The sequence below is a fragment of the Bos mutus genome, chromosome 25 (assembly GCF_027580195.1).
Source record: "Bos mutus isolate GX-2022 chromosome 25, NWIPB_WYAK_1.1, whole genome shotgun sequence".
Taxonomy (NCBI): domain Eukaryota; kingdom Metazoa; phylum Chordata; class Mammalia; order Artiodactyla; family Bovidae; genus Bos; species Bos mutus.
Window position 1 is genome coordinate 22,383,427 of NC_091641.1, and position 27,136 is coordinate 22,410,562.

The following is a 27,136-nucleotide window of genomic DNA, read 5'->3' on the forward strand; positions in this document are numbered from 1 at the left end:
ATGTTGCTTAAAGTTCTACTGATAGTAGTCTTAATAATTGTATGAGGCAAATTAAATAAATTTGAACCAAATAAATTTGGTTCAAATCTAAGATTAACCAGAGAAGCTGATGAGGTAGTATACTCAAGGGGAAATATGCTAGAAGTCAAGATGGGAGATATTATTGGGAGACAATTTTTCATGGGTCTTTCGCGTATGATTTTCAAGAAAATATATTAACTGCCTTTTGGTTATGCAAGGATTTTGCAAGGATGATTATAGAGCAGGTGGCTTTTGACAAGAGACAACATCTCCCTCTGGACCAGTGGAAAGGTTTACTTAATGTTCAGTGTAATAAAATGTTTACTTCCAGAGCACATGTTGGCGGGTTTACTGACTGCCTATTATGAAGATTTGAGTTCCAGAAGCTCAGGGTTCCTCTTCTGTAACACAACCCTCTGAATAAACAGGTAGGATTGGGGAACTGACACAAATTATGATCTCTGCCTACTGTTACTGCTGTGAATAACAAAATCTAGTGTCTTTTTTTTTTTTTTTTTTTGACTGCATAGGGTCTTTGTTGCTATGTGTGGGCTTTCTCTAGCTGTGAGTGGGGATTGCTCCTGGTTGCAGTGTGAGGGCTTCTCATTGTGGGGACTTCTCTTATTGTGGAGTAGAGGCTCTAGGCACACAGGCTTCAGTCATTGCAGATGTAGGCTCAGTAGTAGTGGTTTGCAGGCTCTAGAGTGCAGGATCAATCGTTGTGGTCCACAGGCTTAGTTGCTCTGCGGCATGTGGAATCTTCCCGGACCAGGGATCGAACCTGTGTCTCCTGCATTGGCAGATATATTCTTATCCACTGTACCACCAGGGAAGTCTCAAGTCTTATGTTCTTGACCTAGGATTCCAGTGTCTTCTGCCAGTATTCATGGAACTGTGGTAAGCTAACTTGATAATTTACAGGTAGGGTAAAATCTCAGACCCTTCGTAGTTCAGTTCTTGACAACAGGTCACTTACTCTAATCATCAAAGGTTGCAATCTTTCTTCTTTGGGGTTTCAGTTTGTGTACACACACACACAGAGTGATAGACACACACACACAGAGACAGACAGAGACACAGAGGGAGAGAGAAGAAGAGGGGACTGAGAAGGAGAAGAGAGAGAAGGAGGAGAAGGAGAGGGGAAAAAGAAAGAAAAGAGGAGAGGAGAGAGGGGAGGGGAGGGAGAGTGAGGTTGAGAAAGACAGAGAGAGGGAGAGAGATGCTTCTCTGTATCTAGTTGTAGGCAGCAGCCAGAAAGGCATAGTAGTCACTGGTTGGGAATGATGCTGAGCAAGGCCCTGTGGGTCTCCTGAGAACAAAGATTTTGTGTGTCCCCCATTTCTTTGACAGGAAACAGCCTTCATTCAGCCTCCGTGACCTTCCCTGAGTTCCAGTGGGCAGATTCAAGCAGTTGTTAATTGGGGAAGGGAGAGGGATTGTGAGACCAGGGAGAAACAGTCAAGGGTAGCCTTGGGGCAGGGTCCTGTTTCCCCATAAGTGGATATACACAACGATATCTTCGCCTCCTCCAGGTGGGAAAAGTTAACAGTTAATGACAGTATGCTGCTCACAAGCATGTAGAACCTTAGACCAGTTGGAACTGAAGGTTGATGATGCTGACTCCTACTTACCTTACCACTAATCCACAGAAGACTGTCCATGTACGGATCGATTACTATAAAACTTATTATCTTCTTCAAGTTGGGACATTTGAGGGCATTAGCTTGCTGTGGCCCCCTTTACCTGGCAAGGCAATGAAACTATCCTTTTCTACTTCACCCAAAAGTCTGTCTCCAAGATTCAGTTTGGCACTGGTGTACAGAGAAGCTGAGCTTTCGACATCAGAAATGAATCTCATAGCAGCTTTATTTCTTGGCCTTATCAATATTAGCAAAAGTCAGAAAGATTTGTTCCAGTGTTATCTGGCTGATGAAGTAGTCTACTAGATTGAATAGTGTTTTAGCTTCCTCCATAATATGAAACACCTTTAACAGAAAAAAAAAAAAAAAATCATGGTGTTACCATTGCTGTATCCTCAGACAAACCTTTTCCCCACCCAATCACTTCCCAATTCCTGCCAGGTTTATGCTTAGGAACAAAAAGATATGGAAGGGGGAGGTTAGAAGAAGGAAAACATGAAAAATAGAGACGAGGAGATAGTTCTTTATTTCTATTCTCTTAATAGGTATGGAATATTAGAGGTAGGGTCAGAAGTATCAATCAAACTACAGGGGCCTGTGGAAAGTAACTTAAAAGTTCTCCTCTGCAAATATTCTGTTCCCATTCCACATGCTTGAATCTCTGTGCTTCCCATTAGTCTCCATTAACACATAATGTTAGAAATGTATGATTTCAACAATCACCTTTCCCCAACAAATTCCCTTGCTGGGAATGTAGTAGCCAATAATTCCGTGATGATCCTGATTTATGATGTTACCTAAGAAAGGAAAGATTTGACAGGTGAGTAATAGAGAGGACCCTGTTTACAAAATTCCCCAATAATTCCCTTTCCAGTTATCCCACCAATAGAGAAATAATATATGAAGTTAAAACAAAGATGACATAATTCCATTTTTACTACATATGACTGTTAAGTATTTCAATAGATTTACTTCCATATGAAATATGGTCTTATTGCTCACAGTTTGTAAAAATTGCAGAGGGTAGGATAATCACTTTTAGACATGGAAAAAATAACTCACATGCTCTTTGCCAAAGCAGAATTACATGAACTCTAATGTTCTATAGGACTCAGTTTCTAAACGTTGTCCTGAAACTATGTTCATAAAAATTGGGTATGGTTTCTTTTTCCTGTTGTGTGTATCTGTGTGTATGTGTGGTATTTGTGTGTGGTGTGTGTGTGTGTGTAGTGTAGTGTAGGATCTGTATAGTACTCTTATGAGTAGGCAATCTTCATCCTAAAGGAAAGAGGAAATTCATGTCTATATAAAACAAATGTGAAGGCATTCACTGCAGAAATGAAATTGAGGTAGTAATACTATAGCTACTCCTAAAATAGGATGTATTTGTATTTATTGTTACACAGTTGAAGACTACTGCAAATGGAATAAGTTGGGATTAAGATATTTTAAATAAATAATCTCTATGTCAATTATAATAAGGGATTTTCTTTTTTAATAAATCTCTGCATAACCTCCATGAATAAGGAAAATTTTTTTAAACTTTAAAAACTGTAAACTATACCAAGCATATAAAAGTATATGGAAATAAATGTACAGTTTAGTGAATTATAATAAAGTTAACAAACATGTCCATGGAGAAGGAAATGGCAACCCACTCCAGTGTTCTTGCCTGGAGAATCCCATGGGCAGAGGAGACTGGCGGGCCACAGTCCACGGGGTCGCAAAGAGTCGGACACGACTGAGCGACTTTGTTGTTGTTCAGTCACTCTCTGTGACCCCATGGACTGCAGCATGCCAGACTTCCCTGTCCTTCACCATTTCCTGGAGCTTGCTCAAACTCATGTCCATTGAGTCAGTGATGCCACCCAAACATCTCATCCTCTGTTGTCCACTTTTCCTCCTGCCTTCAATCTTTCCCAGCATCAGGGGCTTCTCTAATGAGTCAGCTCTTCACAGCAGGAGGCCAAAATATTGAAGCCAGAATAACCCACCTAAGCCTCTTCTCAATTTCTAACCCATATAAATGTGATAAGTGTTTATTGTTGTTTTAGGTCACTAAAATCTTAGATCACTAAGTTAAGTTTTGGTAATTTGCAGCTGCTGCTATTGCTGTTTAGTCGCTAAGTTGAGAGGTAACTAACACAGCTTCTGCTTTGGGGCTATTACATTCAACTTTATTTTGAACATTCTCTACCTGCCCCCTGGTACTTATATGAAATCATTTTCCTGAGGGACAGAGGTTTAAGTATCATTAACATTAGTGGACATTGACAAAGTTTTTCAAGTATCTTATGTTCCCCCCAGCCATGTATGAGACTCTCCTTTTTTCTTCTCTGTACCAACTCTTGGTATGGTTAATTAAAAAATTTTAGCCATTTTGATGTGTGTGCCAATTTAAATTTGCATTTACCAGATGCCTAATAATTCTGAACACCTTTTTATATGTTTCCTGCTTGTTTTGGTTGTTTTTTCAATATTGAAAACTTCTCTCTCTGAAACTTATAAATTTCTGTTTTCCCTAGCTGTTAGGAATAACAAAATTAACTCTTTCTCTGGCTATGTACAGCATAACTGCTGATTGCACATGTTATTGCTGTCAGAGATTTTGGCCTGTTTGTATTCTGGGTTCTTGGGGAAATACTCTGCCACCTAGTTTTTGTTAAAAATGTTTTCATGAATTTTTGCTTATATCATTCTATTTCTTCCATTTTGTTAAAAAATTTGGGAAAATTCAAAACTGATCATTTGGTTTTAATTTCAGTAATTATAATTTTTGTATCTGAGCATTTTGTTTGCCTTTTTTTCAAATCTGCTTTGTTTATTTCTAAAGAAAATTCTGAAGTGTCACACATACAGCAAACAAAACCATAATTGAAAAGACACATGTAACCTAATGTTCATAGCAGCACTATTTACAATAGCTAGGACATGGAAACATCCTAGATGTCCATCAACAGATAAATGGATAAAGAAGATGTGGTATGTATATGTATATATGCATATGTATATGTATATGTATATGTATACATATGCATATGTATATATACATACATACACATACACACAATGGAATATTACTCAGCTATAAAGGGAATGAATTTGAATCAGTTCTAGAGAGGTGGATGAACCTAGAGCCTGTTATATAGAGTGAAGTAAGTCACAAAGAGAAAAATAAACACTGTATATTAATGCATACATGTGGAATCTAGAAAAATGGTATCAATGAACCTATTTGCAGAGAAAGAATGGAGATGGAGATATAGAGAACAGATTGTGGACACCGTGGTGGGAAGGAAAGAGTGGGATGAATGGAGAAAGTAGTATTGACGTATGTATAGTACCATGCCTAAAAGAGCTATCTGGTGAGAACTTGCTGTATAACACAGGGAGCCCAGCCTGGCCCTCTGTTATGACCTAGAAGTGTGAGATGGGGGGTGGAGGGAGGCTCAAGAGGGAGGTGATATACATATATAGTAAGGACTGATTTGCATAGTTGTACAGCAGAAACCAACGCAACATTGTAAAGCAATTTTCCTCTGATGAAAAAAGTAAATCATAATTATACTGCTCAATGAATTTTCACAAAGTTCATTGCATCTTTTATGTGTGGCTTTACTTCTCTTTCCGTATTGTGTTTGGATTGTATGCTATGTAGTTGCAGTTTGTGCATTCTCACTGATGAATACTATTCCAATGTATACGTACAGTATTCCACTTCAGTAGAATATGATTCCACTGGATCATATTCCATCATATTATGAATATGCCATAATTTATTTATCCATCCCATTGATGGATGGAAGTTTTAGCCATTATGTGTAGTGCATTAATAAACAGTCTTTTACATATTTTTTAGTGAACATAATGAACATATGAACTCATTCCTACTATGTACCTTAGAAGTAGAAAAAGAGAGAGTATCCTTCACAGTTCATTTTATGAGACAGTATAACCTTAATGCTAAAATTAGACACCACAAATTACAAGAAAAGAAAATTATAGACCAGCATATCTTCTAAGCATAGCAGAAAATACACTTAGCAAATACTAGTAAATTGAATCTAACATTACAGAAAAAAGGGAATACATTACAACCAAGTGAGAGTTATTCCAGGAATACAATGTTGGCCTACATTAAAAACTTGACCAATGTAATTCCCTACACTAGTAGAAAAAAGGGCAAAGATTATTAAGTCATTTTGATGGATGTATAAACAAAACTCTCTTTTTGGCTGTTGACAATCTGATGGTAATGTATCTTGGTGCGGATCTCTCTGAGTTAATCCTATTTGAAACAATGATTTTAGATTTGTAGATTCAAAGCTTACATCAAATATGAGTTTTCAGCCATTGTATCTTCAAATGTTCTTTTTCCCCTTTTCCTTCTCTCTCTTTTCCTCTGGGACTCCCAAACTGCATATGTTGATCTTGATATTGTTCAACAGGTCTGTTAGGCTTTGTTCAATTTTCTTAAACCCTTTTTCTTTCTGTTCCTCAGACTTGACAATTTCAACTGTGCTATCTTCAAGCTTGCGGATTTTTCTCTATGTTCAAATATGCCTTTGAATCCATGTAGTGTATTTTTCTTTTCAGTAATTGTACTTTTCATCTTAGAATTTCTTTTGGCTTCTTTTAATACTTTCTATCTTTTTTATTGAGTTTCCAATTTCATTCATACACTGTTTTCTTAAATTTGTCAATGTCTTCCTTAAGCTCTTTGAGCATTTTCAAGACACATGAGTCCTTGTCTAGTAAGCCTTCCATCTGTTCTTCAGAGATGGTTTGATTATTTTTTCTTTTGAGTGGGCCAAACTTTCCTATTACTTTGTTTTGTGATTTTTCCGTGTGAAAGTGAACACTTGAATCTTAAAATACGATAACTCTGGGAATCAGATTCTCCTTTTTCTCCAGTATTTGCTGTTTAAAAAAGCTTAACATTGTTGGAGGGTGTCTCTGTGCTGGAGATAAGCTTGAGGTTTAAGTGTGAGATCTCCTCAGATGTATTCTTTTTGTGCCTACATCTTTCTCTGGCATAGGCAGTGATGTTCTAAATTTTTTTTGCATATATTGTGAGTTTTGAATATCATAAATCCCTACATGTCTCACTTCTGAAAGGCAGGAAAGGGAAACATGAAAAAAAGTACATTCTTTTTAAATTCCCTGCACGCTCTTTCAGCTGATGGTGGTTGCATTAATGGTGACCTGCCTTTGTGTCTTTAGGTCCTTGATTCAAAGGATTAATCTGTAATCAGAATACAGAGCCTTGATATTTGGAGGGCAAGGTCCTTATTGCCTACTATTATTCTTCAAGCTACTATAGGAACACTTTCATGGGGCTGGAAATTAGAAGATGGGTAGCCCTACTGCACTGTAATAAAGTGATTGAAATTAATCACAATTAATTTCTAGGGTCATACTTCCCCAAGAACCTGCAAATTTTCAAATAGACATTAGAGTTCCAGAATAATTACATCAGACAATTTCTGTCAGACTAATTATTGTCTAGGTGAAGAGATATATTCCTGGAGCTTTCTACTCTGTTATCTTCCCTGATGTCACTTTTTGCTAATTTTTGATTTTCTCTTTTATTTCATGCAAAGTTATTTTATTGGTTTCAAGATTCTTCCCTTTGGCTTCTAGCATTTTTTACCCTGATGTTTCTGTGTGTAGTTCTCTGGGTATTTATCTCTTTATACTTATATTTATTGAACATCTCAGATCTAGACATTAATGTTTTTCATTAAATTTGAGAAGTCTTCAGGGGCTAGTTTTTGGATATCTTTTGCCCCTTCCTTTTCTTTTGGTGCTCCCATTTTGCATATATAGATGTACTTAATGGTTCCCTACAGGTTTTTGAGGCTCTGTTAATTTTCTTCTTACTTTTTTCTTTTGTTCTTTGGATCACATTATCTCTATTGATCTATCTTCAATTTTGCTAATTCTGCTAGTTCAAATCTATTTTATTGTATGTTTCCATAACAGAATATGCTTTTGGTTCATTAAAAATAATTTTTAACTCTTTGGTGATATCTTTTATTTGTTGAGATTTTTCAGTATACCTTCCTTTATTTCCTGAAGCATTAACTTCACCTATTGAATATATTTACTGTATCTTTGTAGTCTTTCCTAAGACTGAAATCTGGTTGCTTTCAGATTCCATTGCTAGCTTCCTGCCGTCTCCTTTTCCTGGTATGGGTCACATTTTGTTTTGTGCATGTCTCATAAGTTTATGTTGAAACTTGACGTTTAAAAAACTTTATTTTTTGTGGACCCCACTCCAGTACTCTTGCCTGGAAAATCCCATGGACGGAGGAGCCTGGTAGGCTGCAGTTCATGGGGTTGCTAAGAGTCGGACACGACTGAGTGATTTCACTTTCACTTTTCACTTTCATGCATTGGAGAAGGAAATGGCACCCCACTCCAGTGTTCTTGCCTGGAGAATCCCAGGGACGGAGAAGCCTGGTAGGCTGCAGTCCATGGGGTTGCTAAGAGTCGGACACGACTGAGTGACTTCACTTACACTTTTCACTTTCATGCATTGGTGGAGGAAATGGCAACCCACTCCAGTGTTCTTGCCTGGAGAATCCCAGGGACGGCGGGGCCTGGTGGGCTGCCGTCTATGGGGTCGCACAGAGTCGGACACGACTGAAGCGACTTAGCAGCAGCAGCAGCCAAATAACAGTGTTGTGATAGTTTCAAGTGAACACTGAAGGGACTCAGCTGTACATATATATGTATCCATTCCCTACCCCCTGCCCCGTCCCCAAACTACCCTCCCATCCAGGCTGCCACATAACATTGAGCAGAGTTTCATGTGCTATACAATAGTCCCTGGAAAACTGGGCATATAATTAGTATGTTGTGAAGTGAAGTGAAAGTCACTCAGTCATGTCCGACTCTTTGTGACCCAATGGACTATACAGTCCATGGCATTCTCCAGGCCAGACTACTGGAGTGGGTAGCCTTTCCGTTTTCCAGGGAATCTTCCCAACCCAGTGATCGAACCCAGGTCTCCCACATTGCTGGTGGATTCTTCACCAGCTGAGCCACAAGGGAAGCCCAAGAAGACTGAAGTGGGTAGCCTATCCCTTCTCCAGCAGAACTTTCCAACCGAGGAATCGAACCAGGGTCTCCTGCATTGCAGGCGGATTCTTTACCAACTGAGCTATCAACTGGTAATTTAAAACTTGTGATTTGATTTTTCGTTTAGTTTTTGACTGGCTGCAGTATTTTAGTGAAGTCTATTTGCCCTCCCCTCTGTGGTATAAAACCTCTGATGTTGCTCCCTAGAGGGCACTGCTTCAGGCATGTGCACGGTCACACGAGGATGACAGTTTCTTTAGCAGAGCTCTCTTTGTCACTTGCCCTGAGTATAGCCCAGTGCTAAATTCTTCTGTTAAAAATTGTTTTCATCAATATCCTAGGGCATAGATTGTCCCACAGATAGTTTCAATTTCATTTAAGTTCTTTTCAGGGAGTTTTTGAATTAAATGTTTGCAGTTTGCTCTGATCCCAGGAGCACTATTCTTAGTGGTAAATTACCTGGTTTTCTCTGGTAAACTAGCTGATCTGATTTAGTTTATACTTATTAATAAGGCTTCTATCCTCCTATTAATTGCTTTCCACTAACACTGTCATTGCTTTTGAGAGCACCTTTGAGTTTAAATTTCCCCACATTCTCTTTCAAATAAAGTCAGTCTTGGGAAAGAGCTTCAGAGCTCTTTGTTTTATGGTTTGCTTTCTCATGGGAAAAATCTCTGAGTCATGGCTCTGAAACTGAGAAGTGGCATAGTAGTCCACTTCTGAGTGACATCCCTGCTTGAGGAGCTGGGAAGAAGGTGGTACCAGCAGGTTGTTCTCATGCTGCAGAAGCTGTGATCTGAAAATGATCAGGTCATGGGTAATTTGAACCCCTATATTCTCAGCACAGCATGGATGAGATAGAGTCTCTGTCCCATAAAGGAGGGCTAAATAGAAAAGGGAGTCCCTGATCTCTTGGCTTGTAATTGCCTGAAAATTAGCCTCTGCCACAGGTAGATGGGGGCAGAATGAGAAATGTTGACATCTTGCTCCTCCCAGGAAGATACCATAGTGGTCAACTTGAAGCTGATAGAAGAGGAAGCCCTCTGTTCTTGGTTGCACCTACTTGCAGTGGAGTTTTCATTGAATTGGGCTGGGAAGAGTTGTGAAGAAGCAAATTGTATTTCACACATCAGAAGATCTTGCTGTTCTTCAGTTCAGTTCAGTTCAGTTGCTCAGTCGTGTCTGACTCTTTGAGACCCCATGAATCGCAGCACTCCAGGCCTCCCTGTCCATCACCAACTCCCGGGGTTCACTCAGACTCACGGCCATCAAGTCAGTGATGCCATCCAGCCATCTCATCCTCTGTCGTCCCCTTCTCCTCCTGCGCCCAATCCCTCCCAGCATCAGAGTCTTTTCCAATGAGTCAACTCTTTGCATGAGGTGGCCAAAGTACTGGAGTTTCAGCTTTAGCATCATTCCTTCCAAAGAAATCCCAGGGCTGATCTCCTTCAGAGTGGACTGGTTGGATCTCCTTGCAGTCCAAGGGACTCTCAAGAGTCTTCTCCAATACCACAGTTCAAAAACATCAATGCTTCAGTGCTCAGCCTTCTTCACAGTCCAACTCTCACATCGATATATGACCACAGGAAAAACCATAGCCTTGACTAGACGGACCTTTGTTGGCAAAGTAATGTCTCTGCTTTTGAATATGCTATCTAGGTTGGTCATAACTTTCCTTCCAAGGAGTGTCTTTTAATTTCATGGCTGCAGTCACCATCTCACATGTTATAGTTCTTTGTTTTTTCCTTTTCTGGATAATCTTTATGCATAGGTCCCATACATAAAGGGACCATCCTTTCTATTTTGTTATCTTTAAATGGGGAAGTTTTATTTGAAATAGCTAATTTGCTCAAGGATAGCATGGGGAAAGATTGCCAATTCACTAACTTTCCATATGTAGTTTCACATCCAAGCTATTGTGTTCATCACCTCCTTTAAGACAGGTTTGGCCTCAGTTTTTTGTGTCCTCTCTCACCTTCAAAGTAAATAGAATGGCTCATAGTATATATATATATATATATATATATATATATATGCTTCTGTGTGGTTAATTACCTTCAACACTGCATACAAAGAGTGCTCCACAAATCTTTCCATACCAATGAATGGCTACATGAATATCCAGCTGGTTTGATGGACATATTTATTAGGATATTCTAATATAATTAATACTAAATTAATGATCTTTCCTACATTATGGTTCTTCCTGTCTAATTGATCATTCCCCGCCCCCTCGCCCCACCTGCCTCCTTCTCTCTCTCTCTCTGTCTCTCTCTCTCTCTCTCTATATATATATATGCTGCTGCTAAGTCGCTTCAGTCGTGTCCGACTCTGTGTGACCCCATAGACGGCAGCCCACCAGGCTCCCCCCATCCCTGGGATTCTCCAGGCAAGAACACTGGAGTGGGTTGCCATTTCCTTCTCCAATGCATGAAAGTGAAAGGTGAAAGTGAAGTCGCTCAGTCGTGTCTGACTCTTAGCAACCCCATGGACTGCAGCCTACCAGGTTCCTCCATCCATGGGATTTTCCAGGCAAGAGCACTGGAGTGGGGTGCCATTGCCTTCTCTTCTCTCTCTCTCTCTCTCTATGTATATATATATGTATGAAATATAATTTCTTCCTCTCCATGCTTACTGTCACTTCCCTAGTGCAGGCCAATACCATTTATTGCTTTATCATTGTTATAGACTCCTTGCTTTTAAACATGCATCCTAACCATCTGGCTACCACACTGTTGATAGAGTGATCATTGAAGTTAAAGACTACAAATAAAGTAGTAAGAGTACAAATAAATAGAAGCTGGCTATAAATTTGTTTATCATGGGCACAGAGAGGCACTTGCTGAAATTAGCACACAAAGGCTGAATAAATTTTTATGTCAAACATCCAGTTCATTTCCTTGAAAGAAGAAAAGGGGATTTGCATTTCATAAACATTGCCTGACTCAGTAATCAGGGAATGGCAGAGGAAAGATGCTTAAAAAGAAGGGAAACCTTAAAAATTATCACGGATAAAAAATAGAGCCTTAACTTCAATAATTTAACTCTAAATGAATAAACTTGAATGGATGTATCTTACTGGTTAATTCCTACAAGAGACTGGTGAGAACCTCTGCTATTTTGAGAAAGCTTCTTAGCATAATCAGGGGTAAATTTGTAGAAAAATTATTTCTAAAGGAGCCTAATATAAAAGCTCAATAAACAGTAATTACTCATAGAAAACAGTTATTGAGTACATGCAGCAGAACAACATATGTGACTTAAAACAATTTTCACAAGTAAGCCCTATCTATATTACCTGGGAAATTTGTCTCAATGAATTCCTTGAACTGCTCTAGTTTATCTTCGTTATCACCAATGTTAATCTTTGCTGTCAGAGTATATATATTACCAAACTTGTTCTTGAGGTGACGTGGGCTGCCTAGGCACTTGAACTTCCCCTTCACCATGATGGCCAGCCTGGTACAAAGGGCTTCACATTCTTCCATGCTAGAGGCACAAAGGACATATGGATGAAGAGACTCCCTCTCAGAAGCAAGACTCTATATTTCAAAATAAAGCTATGATTATAACGTAACACTTATAGGAAGAAGGCTTTATATTGCACGTGATCATTACTAAGACAATATTTGGAAAGAGGAGATTTAAAAATTCAAAGCAGTTGATTTCTAAATTCACAAGAGAAACACTTCCCTGACTTCCTACCGTTTACCAAGTCTTATCAGTTAAATAAAATTAAATACTATTGCAGATAAAATTTGCTATCAGTTAAATATTTTATTAGTTAAATAATATTTTACCAGTTGAATTCCAGTCATAACCTAAAATTTTTGGTAGGCAGTTATTGCTTTTAATGCATTAATAAATGTGTATGTTTTGTGCAATTATTATATAAGGAACTACATTTCAGAACTTAACTGAGTATTCTAGATTTTACCTAGGAATCAGCATTTGCTCACGGTCCCTCTTATGTACTTCACGTACTTAGACAAGTTCACTGACATATCCCTGACTCAAACTAATTCTCTCTTATACACTTCTGACTCTCACCCATGTCTCCTAATGGGTCATACCTGTGGGAAGATATGACGATAGCTTTGCCACTATTACATATCCCTGTAACTGTGTCCCACATATGGCGCCTGGCTACTGGGTCCATGCCAGTAGATGGTTCATCCAGGAAAACAACTGAGGACTTTCCCATTAGGGCAATAGCGGTATTCAATTTACCTTTGTTTCCTCCACTTTATTGTCAAAGAAGGAGAGAGAAAGTGGAGGAGAAAGAAGAAATAAGATTATCATTAATTCAACAGAATTAGCTCATATATCCACAATGCTGTGTATACACCAACTCATTTTCATTGAAATGACTTTTGGGGGGAGTATGCTTTTTAGCATCATTATTGGTAAAATATTTTTGTTTTAAGGAGATAAATAACCATAGGGATACAGGAATGAATGTGTTCTTTTTGAAATGCAAAGGCTACAGATCATGTCTGCAAAAGGTTAACTTCATACAAATATGATCTGCCTTATTTCTGATATCTGAACCCTGACGGCTATTTGTTTCCGTGTGACAGAGTTGTCAGGTTGAGTTTACAGGCATTCATTCTAAACAGCAGAAATACAGATGGGCAGTAGGCAGCTTAATAAATAAGCAACATAATGTCTCACCTGTATGTGCAGACCAGCTTGTCAGCATGGGTTTCCATGTGCATTGAATACAAAAAGGTTTCCACATACATGCCAATGTCTGGCTCAGGAACACCCCGCAGCCTGGCGTACATGATCAGCACTTCCCGACCTGTCATGTGGCCCAGCATGGGGTCAGATTGAGGACAATAGCCAATTCTTGACCTAATCTGAATCAAGAGGGTAATTCATAAGCAATAAACCTAAGTCGACTATTCCATTGAACATACAGTAACACGGATGAGAGAGGAAACCTGAAGTTTCTAGCCCATGCTAGCAAGAAGATGTGATACCCATAGAGCTCTGAATAAGAATTATTTCTTTTTCAGTCTAAAGAAACTTTACACCTGGAACCCACTGTAGTAAAATAGAATACTAATATCCCTCACTGGAATTTTCAATACATATCTATTGTGCACTGCAGTGCACCCAAGATAACTCTTGGTTAGATGAAATTGCATATTCAGATATCACTAGGAAAGAGCCATTTTATTAAAGCTATTAAAATAATGAATAGAATTTCACTTCCAGTAGTAGCCAGTAACTTCTATTAAGCCAACTATCCCACAGATGAAAACTATTATATACATTATATATATCTTCTATGGGCTTCCCTGGTGGCTCAGGTGGTAAAGAATCTGCCTGCAATGTGGGAGCTCCAGGTTCAATCCCTGGGTTAGGAAGATCCTATGGAAAAGGAAATGGCTACCCACTCCAGTGTTCTTGTCTGTAGAATTCCATGGACAAAGAAGCCTGGTGGGCTACTATCCATGGGGTCACAAAGAGTCAAACATGACTGAGCGACTAACACACATCCTTATATATTGAATTGGCAAAAATGTTCATTCAGGTTTTTCCATACCATCTTACAGGAAAACCCAAACAAACTTTTTGACCAACTCAATATATATAAATACAAGAATAAATAAGTTTAGCTATATTGAAATAAAAAGCTTGTGTACAACAAAGGAAACCATAAATAAAACGAAAGGGCAACCTACCAAATGGAAGAAAATATTTGCTAATTATATACCTGATAAGGGGTTAATATCCAACATATAAAAGAATTTATACAACTCAACATCAAAAAGACAAACAATCTGATTTTAAAAATGAGCATAGGACCTGAATAGACATTTTTCTGAAGGAGATGTACAGAAGGCCAACAGGTACCTGAAAAGGTTCTCAACATCATTAATCATTTAGGGAAATGCAAATTAAAACCACAATGAGCTTTCACCTCACACCTATTAAAATGGCTATTATCCAAAAGATAAGAAATAACAAATGCTGGTGAGGATGTGGAGAAAAGAGAACTCTTGTGCACTGTTGGTGAAATGTAAATTGGTGTAGCCACTATTGAAAACAGCATGGAGATTAAAAAATAGAAGTATCATATTATTCAGCATTTCCACTTCTGGGTAGGAAAAAATGAAGGAAGGAAATGAAAATCTTCCCTAACTCAAAAAGATATCTGCACCCCTACGTTCAATGCAGCATTATTTACACTAGCCAAGACATAGAAACAACCTGTCTGTTGATAGATGAATGGATAAAGAAGATGTGGTATATCTATACAATGGAATATTACTTTAGCCATAAAAGTATCTTATTTTACTTTACTTCATTGAGGAATAAATCTTTGAAGCTTTCTCAGAAATTATGATTGTTTTGGTTTTTTATATTCTATTTCTTCTGAGGTCAGTTTTAATAATTTATATGTAACTAGAAAATTAGTTTTATTAAAGATTTAAATTTTATTTGCATGGAGTTGAATCAAGTACTTTGTGTTTCTTATAATTTATTTTCAATGTATTTGTGTTCCCTCTCTTTTAATAAGTTCATCCATTTCTTTATTTTTACAAAGTTCTAGTTGTTTTGATTTCTTTGTTAGTTGGCTCTATATTTTTATATATTAATTTATATACTTGTCTGCATTTATACTTTTGTATGCTTTCCTTCCATTAATTTTTTTCTGAGACAGGTGTTTATAAGCTGTTTATTTTATTCTTTTTAAAATTGAAATGCATATATATAAGATTATTTTTTATTCATTTTTTTCAATTTTTATTTTTATTAAATTGTAATCAGAGAATATATATTTTTATACTTGGAAATGATGTTTTTCAAATGTATGGTGTAAAAATATTCATACTCATAAACAAATTATTTTTGAGAGATACAGAATTTGATATGTATCAATCATGTTTACCATATTGACTATTGACTAAGTTGCTTATGTATTTTTTGTTTGTATTTGTTTTTTACTGACATGGTCTGTCTTAGACTAAAAGAAGAGAATTAAACATTTCATATATTGGTTGGCCAGAAAGTTCCTTCTTTTTTTTAAGTAAAAATAAAAGACATATTTTTCATTTTTACTAAGAACTTTATTGAACAATGTAGTCACCAATTTGTTCCACTACCTTTTCAAGCAACTTCATAATTCCATCTTCCCAAAACTTTATTTTTTTGAGCAAAGAATGTTTCCAGGTGCCTTTTACAGTCTCCCAGGGAACTGAAATTTTTTCCATTAAGAGAATTTTGTAAAAACTGAAATAAATGAAAATATGAAGGTGCAAAGTCTGGTGAATACCATGGGTGAATCGGAACTTCCCAGCCAAGTTGTAACCACTAGTTTTTGCCTGATTATCAAAGAAACATGTAGTCTTGCATTATCCTGATGGAAGGTTATGCATTTTCTGTTGCCTAATTCTGGATGCCTTTCATGGAGTTCTGCCTTCAGTTGGTCTAATTGAGAAAGCTATTTCTTTGGAATTAATCACTTGGTTTTCCAAAAGGAGCTCATAATAGAGGACTCCGTTTCAATCCCACCATATACACACCACCTTCTTTACCAAGACCAGCCTTTGGTGAGGTTGGTGGTGGTTTATTTCACTTGCTTAAGATCTCTTCTGTTCCACATTATTGTACAGTATCCACTTTTCATCATCTGTCACAATTTGTTTTAAAAGCAAAACGTCTTCATTACATTTTGGTACAGAATCACATGCAGAAATATGGTCAAGAAGTTTTTTTTTTTTTTGCTTAACTTACATGTAACCCAAACATCAAAGCAATTAATATAACCAAGCTGGTGGAAATGATTTTGAACACTTAATTTGCTTATTTTGAGTATGTTGGCTGTATCCCTCATGGTACAACATTGCTGCTGCTACTGCTGCTAAGTCGCGTCAGTTGTGTCCGACTCTGTGCGACCCCACAGACGGCAGCCCACCAGGCTCGCCCGTCCCTGGGATTCATTCTCCAGGCAAGAACACTGGAGTAAGTTGCCATTTCCTTCTCCAATGCATGAAAGTGAAAAGTGAAAATGAAGTTGCTCAGTCGTGTCCGACTCTTGCCGACCCCATGGAATGCAGCCTACCAAGCTCCTCCGTCCATGGGATTTCCCAGGCAAGAGTACTAGAGTGGGGTGCCATTCATTGTCTTGATTAGATCTCTATCAACTTCAACTGTCCTAGCTGACTATGGACCATGGTCCATCAGAAATCTTCAGTATGAAACTCTTCAAACCACTTCTGACACTTAAAAAAAAAATTCTAGAAGGCTTTTATTATCTCTGTCCAGGGAGATAGATAGGACTTAATATTTTCTGTAAAGGGGAAGATTCCCATTAAAATTAAGTTGTTTTGTCACAAGAGGTAAAGATATCAGATTAGGTTTGGGGCAAAATTCTCTAATTTTGCTAATTTACAAGGAGATATAATTTTTTTTTTCATTTAAGATTTTTACCACGATCATATTTCCATGTTGCAACATAGTTTTTGTAATTTTTACAATTTTTTCTGGTTGTTTTTTCTCTCTCCAATCTTTATTTTTCTTTAATTTACGTATTTAATTGAAGTATAGTTGACTTACAGTGCTTCAAGTACACAGCAAGGTGATTCAGCCAGACATATACACATTTGTTATTTTCCAGATTTTCTCCATTATAGGCTACTACAAGATATTGACTATATTTCCCTGTGCTATAGAGTAAATGTTTGTTGCTTGTTGCTTATCTATTTTTTAAACTAGAAATCTAGCATTCTATTTATACTAAGTCAAACAAGTGAAGTCAAATGTCCGAATTCTTTAGTCAAAAATTCGTAAGTTTTCTAAAATATATGTATATTATACATACTATTTATATATATGTAAACAAAAGCTTTTATACTACACTTGGTAAAGGTTTGAGAAAGAACATTAAAAAAAAGAGAGAAGAGATGAAGAAATTGGAAAACAAACTAAATGAAACAGAATATGAAATAGAAAAAGTGAAACAAACTAGATAAAAGTAAAAGATCATCATACAGTCCAGTTGTTTTTAAACATGGCTACTAATTAGAAACATATCTGAAGATTTGGAGAAAAATTTTTGTATTTTTCAAAAAATTCCAAGATAATTTTGATATGCATTTGGATTTCAAGATTATAGGTTGATTATAGGTTTTTCTATTGAATTGTAGTTTTTGGTTTATATAAAATTCTATTTTTCTTTATTGACCAATCATGATACAATGGTAAGTGAGTAATAGTTGCATAATTACAATAGTAAAAAATGTTTATCAGTTTTCACAATCAACAGCCAGATGAAAAATAAAAGACAATTACAATTGCAAACCACAATGGGAACATGATTAACCTAACAATATAAAATAATTACATACAATTTGGGGGGGTTGTCAAGCAGTGATGTGGTAAGTGGAAATGCATACATGCACATGTTTTCATGCACATAGCCCGTCTATATCTTTTGGTTGGTGCATCTAATCCATTTACATTTAAGGTAATTATCCATACGTATGACCCTATTACTGTTTTCTTAATTGTTTTGGATTTATTTTCTGTAGATCTTTTCCTTCTTTTGTTCCCTGCCTAGAGAAGTTCCTTTAGCATTGGTTGTAAAGCTGGTTTCAGTTCAGTTCAGTCCCTCAGTTATATCCGACTCTTTGCGACCCCATGGACAGCAGCAGGCTTTCCTGTCCATCACCAACTCCCAGAGCTTGCTCAAACTTTTGTCCATCGAGTTAGCGATGCTATCCAACCATCTCATCCTCTGTCGTCCCCCTCTCCCCCTGCCTTCAATCTTTCTCAGTGTGGTGCCAAATTCTCTTAACTTTTGTTTGTCTGGAAAGCTGTTGATTTCTCCATCAAATCTGAATAAGAGTCTTGTTGGGTAGAGTATTCTTGGTTGTTGGTTCTTCCCATTCATCAGTTTAAATATATCATGCCATTTCCTTCTGGCTTGTAGAGTTTCTGTCTAGAAATTAGCTTGTAATCTGATGGGAGTTCCCTTGTATGTTATTTGTCGTTTTTCCCTTGTTGCTTTCAATATTTTATCTTTGTCCCTAATTTTTGTCAGTTTGATTACCATGTGTCTCGGTATGGTCCTCCTTGGATTTATCTTTCCTGGGACTCTCTGTGCTTCCCGGACTTAGTTGAGTATTTCCTTTCCCATGTTAGGGAAGTTTTCAGCTATTATTGTCTCTTAAAATATTTTCTCAGGTCCTTTCTCTCTCTCTTTTCCTTCTGGGACCTCTATAATGCCAATGTTGGTGCATTTAATGTTGTTCCAGAAGTCTCTTAGACTGTCTTCACTTCTTTTCACTTAAAAAAAGAATTCTGTTCTGCAGAATTGATTTCCACCATTCTGTCCTCCAGGTCATTTGTCCATTCTTCTGCCTTAGTTATTGAGTTATTGATTCCTTTGAGTGTATTATTCATCTCTGTTTGTTCTTTGGTCCTTGTAGGTCTTTGGTAAACATTTCTTGCATCTTCTCCATTGTTTTCCTGCGATCTGGATCATCTTCAATACTGTTATTCTGAATTTTTTCTCGAAGATTGCCTATCTTCTCTTCATTTATTTATTTTTCTTGGATTTTATCTTGTCCCTTCATCTGGGATATAACTTTCTGCTCTTTCGTCCAGATTAACTTTCTGTAATTTGGTTTTTGTTCTACCCTCTCTGGGATGATGGCTCTTTTGCTTCTTCTGTCTGCCCTCTGATGGAGGAGGCTAAGAGAGTTGTGTAAGCTTCCTGATGGGAGGAACTGGCAGTGGTAAAAACTGGTCTTGCTCTGGTGAGCAGGGCCTTGGCCAGTGAAGCTTTAATTTAATTATCTGCTGATGGGTGGGGTTGTTCTCCCTCCCTGGTAGTTTTTTGGCCTGAGGTGACCCAGCCTCAGGTGACCTCCAAGAGGGTTTATGCCAAGGCGACCTTTCTAGACTGCTGGACCATTGTGCCTGTCCCTGTGGTGAGCCCCTGCTGACCCATGCCTCCACAGGAGACCCTTCAACACTACCAGGTAGTTTTGTTTTAGTGGAGTCACTTGTGGAGCCACTGCTCCTTTCCTCTGGGTCTTGGTGCATGCAAGATTATATCTGTGCTCTTCATTTAAGACTGGAGTCTTATTTCCCCCAGTCCAATGGAAGTCCTATAATCAAATCCCGCTGACCTTCATAGTCGGATTCCATGGGATTCCCAGTCCCTTTGTCAAAGCCCCAGGCTGGGAAGCCTGAGGTAGGGTTCAGAAACTTCACAACAGTGGGAGAACTTCTTTTGTATTAATGTTCTCTGGTTTGTGGGTCGCCCACCAAGTGGGTATGGGATTTGACTTTTATCGTGATTGTGCCCCTCCTACCAACCTGCTGTGGCCTCTTCTTTGTCTTTGGATGTCGGGTATATTTTTTGGTGGGCTCCAGCATTCTCCTGGAGCTTCCCAGGTAGTGCTAGTGGTAAAGAATCCACCTGCCAATGCAGGAGACATGAGGGACTTGGGTGATTCTGGTTTGATCCCTGGGTCAGGAAGATCACCTGGAGAAGGGAATGGGACCCCACTCCAGTATTTTTGCCTGTAAAATCTCATGGACAGAGGTGTCTGGCAGGCTACAGTCCATGGGATCACAAAGAGTAGACATGACTGAGCAATGCACTATGCTGGAGCCAGAACAGGTGAAATAACTCAATGTGTAACTCAATGAAACTATGAGCCATACTGTGCAAGGCCACTCAAGATGGAAAGGTCATGGTGGAGAGTTCTGACAAAATGTGGGCGACTGGAGAAGGGATTTGCAAATCCCTTCAGCATTCTTGCCTTGAGAACCCCGTGAACAGTGTGAAAAGCCAAAAAGATAAGACACTGAAAGATGAGCCCGCAGATCAGTAGGTGTCCAATATGTTACTGGGGAAGAACTGAGAAATATCTCCGAAGAGAATAAAGAGGCTTCGAACCAAAGAGGAAATGATACCCAGTTTTAGATACATCTGGTGGTAAAGGTAAATACAATGCTGTAAAGAACAGTATTGCATAGAAGCCTGGAATATTATGTCCATGAATGAAAGTAAATTGGATGTGGTCAAGCCAGAGATGGCAAGTGTGAACACTGACATTTTAGAAATCAGTGAACTAAAATGGATGGGAATGGGTGAATTTAATTCAGATGACCATTATATCTACTACTGTAGGCAAGAATCCCTTAGAAGAAATGGAGTAGCCCTAATAGTCAACAAAAGAGTCCAAAACACAGTGTTTGGGTGCAGTCTCAAAAAAGGACAGAATGATCTTGGTTAATTTCCAAGGCAAACCATTCAACACCACAGTAATCCAAGTCTATGCCCCACCACTAATATCAAAGAAGTTGAACTTGAACAGTTCTATGAAGATCTACAAGACCTTCTAGAACTAACAGCAAAAAGATGTCCTTTTCATCATAGGGGACTGGAATGCAAAAATAGGAAGTCAAGAGACCCCTGGAGTAACAGGCAAGTTTGGCCTTGAGTACAAAATGAAGCAGACCAAAGGCTAAAGAGTTTTGCCAAGAGAATACCCTCATCATAGAAAATACCCACTTACAACTACATAAGAGATGACTCTACACATGGACATCAGATGGCCAATACAAAAATCAGATTGATTATATTCTTTGCCACGGACGATGGAGAAGTTTTCTATGGTCAGCCATAACAAGACCGGAAGCTGACTATGGTCTAAGACAATGAGCTCTTTATTGCAAAATTCAGGCTTACATTGAAGAAAGTAGGGAAAACCACTAGGTCATTCAGGTATGACATAAATCAAATCTCTTATGATTACACTGTGGAAGTGACAAAAACATTCAAGGAATTAGATCTGATAAACAGAGTGCCTAAAGAACTATGGACGGAGGTTTATAATATTGTATAGGAGGTGTTAACCAAAACCATCTCTAAGAAAAAGAAATGCAAGAAGGCACAATGGTTGGCTGAGGATGCCTTAGAAAAATCTGTGAAAAGAAGAGAAGCAAAAGGCAAAGGAGCAAAGGAAAGATATGTGCGTCTGAATGCAGAGTGCGAAAGAATAGCAAGGAGAGACAAGAAAGCCTTCTTAAGTGAACAATGCAAAGAAATAGAGGAAAACAATAGAATGGGCAAGACTAGTGGTCTCTTCAAGAAAATTAGAGATACTAAGGGAACATTTCATGCAAAGATGGGCTCGATAAAGGACAGAAACAGTAAGGAACTAACAGAAGCAGAAGAGATTAAGAAGAGGTGGCAAGAATACACAGAAGGACTATACAAAAAAGGTCTTAATGACCCAGATAACCATGATGATGCTGTCATTTACCTAGAACCAGACATTCACAGAGTGGGGGGAGGAGAGTGGAATGAACTGGGAAATTAGGATTGAAATATATACACTATCATGTGTTAAATAAATAACTATCGGGAATCTGCTCTGTAGCACAGGGAGCTCAGCTCAGTGTTCTGTGATGACCTAGACGGGTGGGATGGGTTGGAGAGAGGTCTAAGAGGGATGGAATACATGTACGCATATAGCTGATTCACTTTGTTGTACAGCAAAAACTAACACTACATTGTAAAGCGACTATATCCCAATTAAAAAATATTTATCCTGATTTTCTTCCTAACTCACTAATCTTCCTCAACTTTTTCTCCAATTATTCTCTCTCTCACTCCATGTCTTAGAAATGTTGTTGATCCTCAGGATTCAGCCCATATCTTTCTCCTCATTATTATACATACTCCAAATAGACTGTCTCACTTACTCTCACAGTTTAAATTTCACTTGTACTTTGATGAATTCTGAGAGATTTATATCTCCATATCAATTCACTATCATAGATTCCAACTGTCTATTGGATATTTTCCCATTTAAATGTGTCATAAACATCTAACATTCAACATATTCTTCTCCAAATATACTCATCTCTTGTCTTTACTATCTGGAAAAATGGAACTTTCACTCATTCATTGGCTCAAGATATTTCTTTTCTTACAACCCACATTCAAATGGAGCCCAAACCTTGACAAATTTTACTTTCTCAGTATCTTTCATGCTGCTGCTACTGCTGCTAAGTCGCTTCAGTAGTGTCCGACTCTGTGCAACTCCAGAGACGGCAGCCCACCAGGCTCCCCCGTCCCTGGGATTCTCCAGGCAAGAACACTGGAGTGGGTTGCCATTTCCTCCTCCAATGCATGAAAGTGAAGAGTGAAAGTGAAGTCGCTCAGTCGTGTCCGACTCCTAGCGACCCCATGGACTGCAGCCTACCAGGCTCCTCCATCCATGGGATTTTCTAGGCAAGAGTACTGGAGTGGGGTGCCATTGTCTTCTCCAGTATCTTTCATAATCCCTTTTAAAAATCATTGTTTTATATCAAACTCCAATTATGTAAGAGCAGGTTATGTGAAATAACCATTCTTCCTGTTTTTCATTTGATCCATTTACAGGTAATCAGATTTTTTTCAGCCAGAAAGAGTATTTGCCTTTTCCCAAACTCAAGATGTTATCATGACTATTACTGTCCCTGCAGTCTGTTACATTTGAGAAAAAGAATGTATATATATACATTCTTATATATATATATATATATATATATATATATATATATATATATCTCAGTGCTTTTTTCCATGCCCTCCACCCATTTCTCTGGTTACCTTAGGACTCGAACTCAGTGATTAGGTCTAGAAATACCTTTCTGATATTTTCAGTGATGTTAATGCCATCAATTAACACAACTCCAGAGGTTGTGATCTCTTCTCCAGTCAACATTTTGAATGTAGTGGTTTTTCCGGCTCCATTTAATCCAAGTAATCCAAAGCACTCATACTTTGGGACTAAAAGGGAGATATTTCTCACAGCCTTTACAACTGGACACTTGTAGTAAGTCTGAGAAAATTAAAAGAGAACCACAATGTGCTGAAGGAGTGATAATGGGTCAACCATAACCATAACCTCAGACCCTGTGGACTGTTATGTATGTACAGTTTCAGAAGAGCCTTTCCCCTTTCAGTCCTCTATTTTACCAGAATGTACATAGATCCCATAGAACTCCAAAGAATTAGTAATACTACCAACAAATTTGTGGCAGGGAAGGTGGGCTAAATCTTAGTGCAAGGTTGGACATTGAATGACTTTACCTTTGTAAGTTCATTGAAAAGCAAAGGGACAGCCATCAACCTAGGTAACAGTTTCTGGACTCTCTTTCTTTCGTTTATTACATCTTTATCCCCATATTCCTTGATTAGGTGGATGGAATCTGTAGCCTATATTTTCAAGACAAAGATCACAGATTTGAATAAACATTAGACATTTTGGCTTAAACTGGGTGGCTTTTTGAAAGCTGACCTGAGGGAGTAATTTCAAAGATGTCACAAAATATTTGAGTAATTTCTATTAATGAGCTTCTCTACCAATTTCCTGAGGAGGGCATGGCAACCCACTCCAGTCTTCTTGCCTGGAGAATCGCCATGGACAAAGGATCTGGCAAGCTACAGTCCACAGGGTCACAAAGAGTTGTACATGACTGAGTAACTAAGCACAGCACTGACTTTCTGAACTCTTATGCACAAATTTATTCCTGACTTGCTTATTTTTTTCTTTTTTCTTGATCATGTGGCATGCAGGATCTTAGTTCTCCAACTAGGGACTGAACCCGTGCTCCCTTCAGTGAAAGCCTGGAGTCTTAACCACTAGACTGTCAGGGAATTCCCATGACTTGCTTATTTTTGAAATTGTAGTCATGAACAAATTTTCTTACAAGTATGAGTAAGCAGTATGTCCTTGCCAGTGACATGGACATTTTGTGGAGAACAAAAGCGACAATGATACTTACTTATTACCTAGTGTGATTTGTTACATCCAAAATATATTCAAGAGAGCATTAGGTTTAAGAGAGAAGAATGAGCTCCTTTTTTTGGTTAGGGTCCCTTATTGGTGAAGTTTGAGCTGAGTTTGGAGACCAAAAAAAATATATTGAGAGAATGAAGGTAGGGTGGGGATGGAAGAAAGGTTGCCATTAACAGTGGGAGCTTAATAAAAGTTGTGTGAGAATGAAACAACATGGTGTGTTTTGTGAATACTAATTTGTTACTGCTTGAGCAAAATTTTGTTGTTTTGAACTGCTCATGTTTAATTCAAGTACTCATTTAATGGTAATGGTTGAGGAATGGAGCAGGAGGATATATCCAGTTCACATGCTAATTCAGTAAACATGCTAATCAAAAGAGTGAGAAGAGAGCTGCTTTTTTCTTTTCCAATCTCAAAATTGATAGAATGCAAGTGGTAAGAGTGAATATTCTTGCCCAATTTTCAATCTTAGAGGGAAAACATTTAGTCCTTCCCTTTATGTTTATTGTAGGCTTTACATATAAACACAACTCTGTGCGACCCATAGACAGCAGCCCACCAGGCTCCCCTGTCCCTGGGATTCTCCAGGCAAGAACACTGGAGTGGGTTGCCATTTCTTTCTCCAATGCATGAAAGTGAAAAGTGAAAGTGAAGTTGCTCAGTCGTGTCCGACTCTTAGCAACCCCATGGACTGCAGCCTACCAGGCTCCTCTGTCCAGGGGATTTTCCAGGCAAGGGTACTGAAGTGGGTTGCCATTGCCTTCTCCGTTTCTTCTTGAGGTGATCAATATTGTAACACTGATTTATTTTCAAATATTAAACTAATTCATGGAATAAACCCTCCTTGTTCATTTCTTTCATATATTCCTATATTCTTTTTTAAAAAAGATTTATTTATTTACTTTTGGTTCTATTCTAGTGTAGATCAGTGAGAGTTCAATTACTGAATGAATGAACAGTTAAAATAAAAAATCCCAAGGCAAAACTCTGAGATTGTGTGAACTATGAGACCTATGTAAAGCAATAGTTAATAATCTGACTGGTAGAGACCCATCTCAGCCTAAGAATGTTAAAGTTTGAAACTAAGAAAGGGAAGGAAAAAAAAATCTCAACACAGTATTTATATGTTTAATCCTAGGCAATAGGAAAAAATCCTGACTGGTAGAGACCATGAAATTCTATAATTCTATACAGCTTTAAAGCAGTCAATTCTATAATTACAACCAAATACACCTCAAAAACTGTACAGGCACAAGGCAGCACTTTCTATCATAGTCAGTTCATTATTATGGATTATTTTCTTGTAGGCAGAGGATTCAAAATTCAGAATTGAAAATTCAAACTAAGATGAAAGACCTGTGATTCAAATTAGTCCCAGTTAGATCTTGGTATAATTGAATGATATCTTCTTTATTAAGTAATAAAGGTAGGAATATGTTAATTTATACATTCTGACCTAATGCTGAGCTTTCTTTGAGTTGTATCTAGAGTCTGCATTAGTTACTCACCTTCTTGCCGTTCATTAATATCTTATAGACATTAAATACAATTTTATGAAAGACAAAGTTTTTCAGGTTCCAGAATGTACTTTCCAGACAAAAAAGCAAAAGCAGAAAAATTAAGCCCAAGGCAGCTGATGAAATCAAAAAGTTTGCAATCCCATGTTCTCCAAAGCTGTAGACATTGTTCTTCTTAACTAAGGGTGATAAAAGAGATAGCCTTACTTTAAAAACTTATACAAAGTCTAGGATGACACCAAATATTAAGAAATATAGGAGAAAATGAATGTTAAGTTAGAATTAGAGAAGTATAGATATGAAAAATAAGCAATTGTCTTAACATTTTGTCTTTCTTATTTAATCTTCGCTGATATTTATGATTATTATAACAGTTCCCCTGCAAATGCTTTTTTCTTTTTTAACTGGTTTTGATAGGCAACAACATTACTACATACTGAGCGAGTTTCAAAAGCTGAGTCTTTGTAAACAGAATTATCATGGATCTAGATGGTGATGATGATTGCACATTAGGAATGTACTCAGTACCACTGAAATGTATACTTTAAAATGTAAACTTTATGTTATGTGTATTTTATTACAACAAAATTAGTGTTTGTGCATACTGGCACAGAAAATGCAATTCTTATTAAAAAAAGAGTGATTGTATTATCTTCACATCTCAAAGATGCCTCCTATTTGCATATCTAGAATTTAGATGTTTGTGTTAGCTAATTTTCTGTGTAGTAAAATCAGGAAATATCAATTATTACCTATTTACGTCTAAACTTTGTTCTTTTCTTCCTCACAAGTGTTGCCACCAATACTCTTTTCCCACTTATAGAAGAAAATATCTTCTCACTTTGAAGGACTTTAAGGACAGTAGGCATGACCTACAATAATAGCTAAACATACCATAAATACCTTTATTTTGTTTGTTTTATTTAATTGCCAATAATTCTGTTGTTTTTGATTTTTGTGGGTTGTAGTTGACTCACTGGAAAAGTCTCTGATGCTGGGAGGGATTGGGGGCAGGAGGAGAAGGGGTCGACAGAGGATGAGATGGCTG

At 37.7% G+C, this 27,136-nt stretch overlaps 1 protein-coding gene across 1 annotated transcript in view; it reads right to left on the reverse strand.

The window, feature by feature from the left end:
• Window positions 1-1,886: 1,886 nt before the first annotated feature.
• LOC102266332 (phospholipid-transporting ATPase ABCA3-like) overlaps window positions 1,887-27,136 on the reverse strand; it is a 199,851-nt gene continuing 174,601 nt past the window's right edge. The window contains exons 23-30 of the mRNA XM_070362574.1: window positions 26,080-26,267; window positions 23,863-23,988; window positions 23,417-23,611; window positions 13,422-13,609; window positions 12,821-12,991; window positions 12,046-12,236; window positions 2,385-2,458; window positions 1,887-2,006 (exon numbers count right to left, since the gene is read on the reverse strand). Coding sequence (XP_070218675.1) covers window positions 1,887-2,006; window positions 2,385-2,458; window positions 12,046-12,236; window positions 12,821-12,991; window positions 13,422-13,609; window positions 23,417-23,611; window positions 23,863-23,988; window positions 26,080-26,267 — 1,253 coding nt within the window. The remainder of the gene's footprint in view (window positions 2,007-2,384; window positions 2,459-12,045; window positions 12,237-12,820; window positions 12,992-13,421; window positions 13,610-23,416; window positions 23,612-23,862; window positions 23,989-26,079; window positions 26,268-27,136) is intronic.